Genomic DNA, 9743 nt, shown 5'->3' with positions numbered 1-9743 from the left:
TTCGATTATGCTAAATATATATTAAAATTAATTATTAAAATTAATTATTAATATAGAAACAATATTTTTATTTAAGTTTTATGTAATTTCATGTAATATAGGAGCATAATTTTTATATGATTTATGCGATTAAATGACTTTGTAAAGAATGAATTAAAATTTTATTATTTTTTGAAATTATTTTATACATGTTAATTTACATATTTTTTTATGATAATAAATTTTTTTATATATACTACTAAATTAGTCATTATATATTTGTCAATATTTATATATAACGAATACTAATACATATTTATACATGACGAATACTAATGCGTTTTTTACAAAATAAAAGGTATAGTACTTTTTTAATTATAAAATTTAAATTTTAAATACTAAATTTTAAATTTTAATAGTATAAAAATAAGGTGTAGGTCTAAAATATTGGCTAATATTAATAAAATGTAGTATTAATCCCCTAATATTTTCTTTTTTGAAAAAACATATACCAATTTTTTTTAAAACATAATTTTTTCTTTCAATTCCAAATACATATTATACATTTTTTTCATAATTATATTTTTAATAAAACTATCACTGATTTTGGATATTCTATTTCACTTTTAAATGTTCTTTTAGTCGAGTTTTAGATGTTCTTCTATTATATGATTTTAAATGTTCTTTTGAATATTAACGCGAGTTAAAAATAAAATTTTAAAAAATTGATTGATATTAATTGATAAATATATTTTAATTAATTTAATTTATTTATTAGTTATTAAATTTAATAAATCTATGAATAAAATAGGCAACTAAGATATTTTTAATTAATAATTAAATTAAATAAAATTATATGTATTTAACTAAATTCAAATCATGTGAATTAAGGACTACACTAAAATAAAATAATTTCTTACTCAATTAAATTAAATATAATAAATACAAATTAATTTTGTTGGATAACCATAGTCTTCTGGTCTTTTCTATATAAATAGTTAAACAAAATTACGAGAATCATTCATTTTGTTGCTCTTGCTATTTCAGCTTTTTTTTTTCTTTTTTTTTCTTTTATGTATAATTTTTTTATGCGTAAATTTACTTAAAATGAGAAAACATGGATAAGTGTTTAATTGATTGTTTATTTGATGAATACTATAGCACAGAATGTCTCAATTTAAGTATTCTATTATTGTCAATAGAAATTAAACCTGTAGTAATTCAGGATAGCCAATGTATTTTTTATAATATTAGATGGAAGAATATTTGTTAAAATAAATATATCCATAGTAATGATTTTTTTTCAATCTATTATATCTTTTACCTAACAAATAATATTCATGCTGAATACATTATTTTTGTCACAAGGCATACATGATTATAGATAATTTTATATAAAAATATTTTTGTAATGACCAAATACCATATCGTTAACTTGCTAAAATTGATTCTCCTATAATCATGTCAATGTATAATACTTTCAGATAAAAACTGATTAGATTACATTTATTTTCAATGAGGTGGACGAATTTTTGAACCTAATCACAGTTTAAATGAGGAAGGTTAAAATAATAATAATAATACAAATACAGTTTATTTTTAATATCCAATAATAATACATATATGAATTAATAACTGATATTGATTAATAAAAATTTTTTTCGATTAATATCTTAAAAACCAAAATTAATACTTAACTTTTATAACAATTATTATATATATTTTTAGTTTACTTTTTTAATAAAAATTTTTTATATAATTTTATATATCATTCCGTACAAAACACAAGAATATAAACTAATTCAAATATAAAAATACATATTATAAATAAACTAAGCAATATATATATAATATATTAATTTTAATGATTAATTTTAAGAGTAAAAATATTATTTTTAAATTCTATATACATATTTTATTATTTATAAATAGTAACTAGTTTTTTATATATCCATAATCAAATAATAATAATAACAACCACGACAATAATAATAACCTTTTATATACGGTAGAAATTAAAAAATAATTTTTTTTAACAAAAGATAGAAAAATTTGAATTCGCCACTTGTGAGAGGACTGTGGTCAAAATACCCTAATAGAAAATAATCTCTTAAAAAGATGTAAATAATTATATAATATTTTACAATAAAACTACGTCAAAATTAAATTCAACTCCGGTACCTATAAGTTTTTTATTTATTTGTTCCTGCTTGGTTGATCTCTTTAGTACTATTCTTACGAACCCAAAAAAAAAAAAAGAAAAAAATTCTTTATAAATACGTTGTAGCTAGCTAGTTCCAAACTTCCAATAATTATTCACAAGTTCATATTTTTGAAGAGAGAGAAAGAAACTAACGAAAAAAAAAAAAGAAAAAGAAAAAGGAGCTGTTTTTCGTCACCTCGCCAAAACTCACTGCAAAATTTGTTGTTGTGTCGAGTTCCCATCAACGCTTCAATCTTGAGCTTAATCGTTGTTTTGTTCTCTTCCCAATCAACAATTACTCATTGTTTTTTCGTATCTGCGTTGTTACTATCTTTGATTCTGATTCTGTTCCTTCACGCCAAAGTGAACTCCTTGGAAGTTTGCTCATTCAATTTTAATTTAATTCTTCGCCCCTCTTTTCTACAATATAATCATTTATTTACGCCATAGACGCATACATCAAATTAAAATAAACTCTTTCTTATAATCGTCAATTGCTTGCCTTAACTGACTTGCTTGCTGTCAAATTCTGTTTATCTTAGAAAATTAGCACAGATTTGATCACAGAAAAGTGAAATATTTTACCCCATATAGTTCTTTTTAATACTATAAGGTGGTGAAGATTCAAACTTTCTTTTGGAGAGAGAGAGAGTAGAAAAGGAAGGAGTTGTGTTGAAGAAAAAAAAAGTGAGAAAAATTGATTATGGCTGAGTTTGGAGGAAGATGGTTGAAGGGTGTTGTGGGAATGGGATCCATATGGATGTTGTTGCTATGTTTTGCATCTGTTATGGTGTTTGTTTCTGGTGAAAGGATGATGAAGATGGAAGTTCCATGGTTCAATGTTACTCAACAAGATCAGAGTTTCCTGAACATAGCTGTGAATTTCTTATGGCAATCTAATGAATCAGGTTATCAACATGTGTGGCCGGTAATTAAGCTCTTTATCCTTTTTCTTTTTCTTTTCTTTTTTCCTCACTTGATTTGTGTGTCTGATATTGTTTAATCTTCCAAAGGCAAAAAGAGATTTGGTGTTGTTTTGTTCAGTTTTTTAAGTCTTCTTTTTTAGTTTTAACTCTCATGGTGAGTGGTGACTGGTATACAAGTTCAACAACCTTTTTGAATTCTTTGATTTTTTTTTAGCTGACCCTTTTAAATGTATTTTGGGATTCAAAAAAGTATTTTTTTTTGTTATTATTTTCAAATTGGTAGTGCAGTTATGTTATGTAGCAGCTTTGGCTAAAAAAAAGTGCTGCTAGAATTTATTGAATTTATTGTGATTGCTGATGTGTTGATGTAAAGTTGATTTTTTTCTATTGTATTATTATTATTATTATTATTATTATTATTATTATTATTATTATTATTATTATTATTAGCTGCATTTGGAAGCGTAGGTGGTGTTGGTGGAGGTGGCATATTTGTTCCCATGCTTAGTCTCATCATTGGTTTTGATCCAAAATCATCAACTGCTATCTCAAAATGTAAGACAAAAGCGCACATAATAATAAATTTGATGATCACCATTCTGCTATAAATTTCTCATTTGAGTTTGTTTATGCCAGATAGTGTTTAGGTGTACTAGCTGATTTGGCTCAAAGAAAATTTTAATCTCAAGATTTCTGCTGTTAATTTTTCATGGTTATTTTAGTAGTTGCAGGAAGAGAATAATAAAACTTGTGTATTATAATAGTTTTACATTTCAAATAAAAGAATTGCAATTCCCATGAGTCCAGTTATCTTCAATTATAAACCAATTTTGTTTTTGTTTTCAGGTATGATCATGGGAGCAGCTTTGTCAACTGTTTACTACAACCTTAGACTAAGGCATCCAACATTGGATATGCCTATAATTGACTATGATTTGGCACTTCTCATTCAACCAATGCTGATGCTTGGAATCAGCATTGGAGTGACCTTCAATGTTCTTTTCCCTGATTGGATGGTCACTATACTGCTTATTGTTATCTTTGTAGGTAATGATGAATCTTAACATTGACTACAATTTAGGCTTTCACCTCTTTCTTACAGTTCTTACTGATCTTTGATGTGGTTTTTTGCAGTGACATCAACCAAGGCATTCTTTAAGGGTGTGGAAACTTGGAAGAAGGAAACCATTATGAAAAAGGTCTCATTAATATTTGTCTTCATTATAGTTTTCGGTGCTCCTCATTTTAATTATTGTTAGTAAATCTGTGTTTATTACAAACACTCAATTATGGATGCTTTCTGATAAACTTTGTAATAATGAGATTTTCAGTGTTTAATTTGGTGTCAATAATGTAGTGCTAGATTGCTAATTACTCGTTGCTCACTTCTTAACTTGTCTTGTTTAATTGTTGTTTAGGAAGCTGCTCAGCGACAAGAGACAAATGGTGAGTTCGGAAATCTTGTATTATGTACTCAAATACTCTCCTTTTCGGCTTTAAATAACTGTCCATTTGGATATACTAATCCATTAAAACTTAATAGTTCAACTTGGCTTTGTTCATGATAATTGAACTTTTAATGTACCATTATCTTGGATCATTTTCTCATGTCAAGGTTTATACAACTTTCTTTGTGATAGGTTCTGGTGCTGAAGCAGATTACAAACCTCTTCCTGCCGGGCCAAATGGTGGCGCAGCAAAGAAGGAGGAACACCAGGTGACTGATGTCATTATTTTCCAGCTGGTTCTAATTGAACAGAATGAATTCATGTCTAACAATTCAGACCTTGCAGGTGACTATTATTGAAAATATATACTGGAAGGAGTTGGGATTACTTCTGTTTGTTTGGTTTTCATTTCTTGCACTACAGATTATCAAGGTTTGTACAACTAAGAATCAATTATACACTTCAAGATTCAATTTTGGCTATTTTTGTGTATGAAAGTTACTAGCTCTCAGATTCAATTCTAGTCTCAATAATTGCTTCTAGCAAAAGTGACTCTTTCACTTTCTGTTGGATCATTTTTAGAGAAACTAAGAAACATAAATTACTTTTAATAAAAGTTAATTCTAACTGAAAATCAATTCTAGAAAAGCAAAACGAAACACACACTAATCCAATACTTCCATTTTTCAATTAACAGGAATACTATACAACTACTTGTTCAACAGCATACTGGGTGCTGAACATTCTACAGGTAATTCTGCTCATGATGTTCCTCCATAGCATTAACCTTATTCGAGTCTTTTCGGCTTTGCTCGAATGCACACGACGTACCATTACTCCATTAGCACAAAACAAATTTTTCAAAAGATAATACCATGCATAATATTTTCATCTTTAACAGATTCCGGTGTCGGTTGGGGTAACTGCTTATGAGGCAAGTGGCTTATTTAGCGGACGTAGAGTAATCTCTTCGACCGGAGACGAAGGGAAAAATTTCACTGTTCTTCAGCTGTTTATATATTGCGTCTTCGGTTTACTGGCTGGAGTAGTTGGCGGCTTGCTGGGACTTGGAGGAGGATTTGTTATGGGACCACTGTTTTTGGAGTTGGGAGTCCCACCTCAGGTGAGTTTCATGTTGCACTAATATTATGAATCTTGTCACATTTTGGTTAAAGAATCATTGTTATATTGTCAAAATTGGTACCTAAAAACATTTTATGTATCTTGACAAATTATATGGTAAATTGAACTTATATGGTATTGACTAGATTCAATATCTTGTGTTTAGGTGTCAAGCGCCACTGCCACCTTCGCCATGATCTTCTCCTCATCCATGTCTGTTATAGAATACTACTTGTTGAAGCGTTTCCCGGTTCCTTATGGTTAGTTCCCGAGAATATTCTTTAGTACCCTGCATTTAGCCTTTGCGAGTCATGCGAGTCGGGCATCAGAGGAGAAAGAAGGGTTTGACTTTGACAAGTAAAATGTTATTCCAATTTACTCGTCAAGCCATTCTCTTCCCTCCTTTTTCCTCTAAGATCTCGACTCGCGAACGCACTCTTAATTTTCAGTTTTATCACTTAACGGGTGGATTATGATGCATGTGCTTTTCACAAAATGCTGCACAGCTGCATATTTGACTCTGGTGGCCACTATAGCTGCCTTGGTTGGACAGCATATTGTGAGGAGATTGATCATCCTATTTGGAAGAGCTTCCCTTATCATCTTCATTCTTGCTGGCACAATATTTGTTAGTGCAATCTCATTAGGTGAGACTCCTAATCTTTTCTCTTTCAAATTGTTTATACTGACATCTCAATGTGAAAAAGTATTTCATTTAATTAGATATGAATTCTTAGAAGTTATTTCTTTTTAATGATTCCTTTTGTTAGGTGGAGTTGGAATATCAAACATGGTATACAAGATTGGGAATCATGAATACATGGGATTTGAGAATCTGTGCAAATATGGATCATAACACACCCCATCTTGGAAGAATGATTTTGTCACGTTTTGCAATTTGCATATTTGTAGTAGCGGAAAAGCCAAGAGCTTTCAGGTAAAAAATTGTCCATTATTCTAAATTTTGCCAACTCATGCTGTAATCTGTAGGACATTTCCAGACTGAAATTATATATAATATATATTTTTTCTCCCTACAATCCCAAATCACTGTGCATTGTTGGTGATTTGCTTTGTTTTTTTACTTGTCTTTTGGTTGGAACATGTGGTTGGCATGTTAATTGTTAAAAGTTGATGATGACAACACGTAAGGGGACAATTATTTAATTTCATATCTACCAATTCGGTATCTAAAAGATTTTTGCGATAAGAAAAAAAAGTCTCTAAAAAATATTATCACAAAACAATTCCTGAATAATTAAAAAAAGATAAAAATAACTAATAAATATTATGTTTTTTTGTGAGTAACAAAAATTTCGTATTTAGCAAATGATTTATCTATTTGATCCAAATTTTTTTGGCAATATTTGAATAAATATTTAGAAAGAGCATAAAAAAATTCGAAATAAAATTTGATCTCTAGATTTTTTTATTTTTAAAATATTTGGTCATTCACATTATTTTTTTTAAATAATTTACTTAATATAAAATTATCAAATTTTGAAAATGAAAAAATTTTATTTTTCTCACGATGTTTGCAAAAAATTATATTAAAATATAGTTTCTAAAGTCTTTTTTAGAATATATATTTAATATTTATTTTTTGTTGTATTTTTTAAATCTTTTAAAAGTTTATTTGTTGTTAATATTTTTTAGGAATACCATTTTGATAATTTAGTCTTATTTAATATTTGAGTAATTATCCAAATCAGTCTTAAAGAATTTTAAAATTGGACATTTTAATCCCCAAGAAAAATTAATACACAGATTGATCTCCAAGCTAACAGACAAATCAGTTTCCGATTCATTTTCTGGCAGAGTAATTACCCAGATCAGTAAAGATTTTAAAAGTGGATATTTTAGTCCCCTAGAAAAATTAATGTACAAATTGATTCCTAACATTTCTCTCCGTTAGACATAGCAGTCCTCCGTCCAAAAATAAAATAAAATAAAATAATTATTATTATTATTAATTGCATAATAATATTGTATTATAATCTTTTTGTATTTTTTGGACAAAAATAATAATAAATTTATTCATTATATATATATATATACTCAATAATAATAATCAATAAAATTACCAGAGATTGTTTTACAAGAAATTCAAGGTTAAAATTATTTGATATTTTTGTATTTAATATAATCAAAAAATGTGTTATTTTAAAAAATATATTTGTATTAAAAGAAACATGTATTGAAGGTAGTAAACTCGTAGTTTTTACTTCGACTCGATAGGCTGGCATAAAATCATAATTCGTAGAATCGTAAGACGAAACGTAAATATAACTTGTAAATTATACATATAAAAAGTTATACCATAAAATTAATTTAAGATTAATTCAATATAGTATATATATATGAACATATCATAATATGTTTATCAGGATATGAATATGGCCAATTTATCATAAAGCATTGTATGCAGAAACAGAGTTAATCATCGAAAACAAAGTTTGAGTATATATGTAATGTACATCGTGTATAACATCAAATGCATTATTAAATCATCCGTCAATATATATGGACATGAATACAAGAATATAATTTCAATATATCAACCAAAAGAGAATTTAATATAACATATTTTTAGAATATTAGAGTAGTAACGCAGAAGAACAATCATGAGGTATGACCTCCTGAGTAACTAAGAACACCACATATAAAAACAGAACATAAAAGTGGAAAACAACACAACGACAGAATTAGCAAAGCGGTGATTCGGCGAGGCTTAGTGGGGACTAGAAAGACAGAAACATTCATTGGAACAACATTGACGGTGACAAGCAGCAAGCTTTGGCGAGAGCAAAAGAGAAAGAAGAGATTGAGTCATCGAGAGATTGAGCGAAAACAAAAAAAAGCCTCCCACGATTAAAATTTCAGGAGTCTAAAAGGGACAGAAATGGCACATAGGGTTTCATCATTCTTCACCACTAATTGAGCTAAGAAACCATGCTTCTCCTCAGTCTGCTTCCTTAGATGCTACACGACAAGAAATCTACGATTCTAGCAAGCCGGCGTTTTGCTCGGCGATTCTGCATGAACGACTACTTTCCAGAACAAAGACTAGAATCGAGACGAGAGGAAGAGATAAAGTCGCAAAATCGTGCGATTCAGCGAGTTGAATCGCGATTTTGTCTACCTTGCATGTATTTAATATAAATCCAAATTAAAATATTTTTTTAATACATATTTTTTAATACAAATATATATTTTTTACATAGGACATCTTTTGATTATATTAAATACAAAAATATCAAATAGTTTTAATCTTGAATTTCTGGTAGAATAATCTCTAATAATTTTATTGATTATTATTATTATTGAGTGACTATATATAAAAATTTAATGAATAAAGTTATCATTATTTTTGTCAAAAATTACAAGAAATTATGGTACAGTATTATTATTGTATAATTAATTTTGTTTAAAAAATACAAAAGATATAGTACAATATTATTGTGCAATTAATAATAATAATAATAGTAATAATTTTATTTTATTTTATTTTTGGACGGAGGACTGTTATGTCAAACGGAAAAAAATATTGGGGATTGATTTGTACATTAATTTTTTTTTGGGACTAAAATGTCCATTTTTAAAATTCTTGGGAACTGGTCTGGATAATTACTCTGCCGGAAAATAAATTGAAGACTGATTTGTTTGTCGGAATAAAACGTTAAGAATTGATCTATATATTAATTTTTTTTAGAAACTAAAATGTCTAATTTTAAAGTTCTTAAGATTGATTTGGGTAATTACTCTTAATATTTTAGTAATACAGAAAGACACCGTATAAAAAACGAAAAAGTCTAAAAAGCTATCAATGTAACGTGTTCATCTTCTGAAAACGGTTTTTTTTTGTCTTCTGTTTTTCTTTATTAGTCACATTAAGGTAGCGTTTGGTAGAGAGACAGAGACTGAAAGACTGAGACTGAGAGACAGAGACTAAGAGACAGAGACCGAAATAAATTTTAGTATTCTGTTTAGTGTAAAGTGAGAGACAGAAATTGAAACAAGAATAAAACTCTAATTTAATTTGCAAAAAGAATAAAATTGGAATTA

The 9743-nt window shown here is 27.8% G+C and overlaps 1 protein-coding gene across 1 annotated transcript; it reads left to right on the top strand.

The window, feature by feature from the left end:
* Positions 1–3558: 3558 nt before the first annotated feature.
* Positions 3559–6718, top strand: LOC107470818 (sulfite exporter TauE/SafE family protein 3; the record flags this gene model as incomplete). The annotated part of the gene is given in 11 exon segments (XM_016090240.3): positions 3559–3663; positions 3955–4155; positions 4243–4307; positions 4527–4554; positions 4749–4825; positions 4902–4988; positions 5254–5307; positions 5458–5679; positions 5845–5938; positions 6185–6325; positions 6449–6718. Coding segments are annotated over 11 exon segments (1110 nt in total). The 3' UTR covers positions 6535–6718.
* Between the last annotated feature and the right edge of the window lie 3025 nt (positions 6719–9743).

This window comes from Arachis duranensis, chromosome 10, assembly GCF_000817695.3.
Source record: "Arachis duranensis cultivar V14167 chromosome 10, aradu.V14167.gnm2.J7QH, whole genome shotgun sequence".
Classification (NCBI taxonomy): domain Eukaryota; kingdom Viridiplantae; phylum Streptophyta; class Magnoliopsida; order Fabales; family Fabaceae; genus Arachis; species Arachis duranensis.
This window is presented reverse-complemented; position numbering and strand designations above follow the sequence as displayed.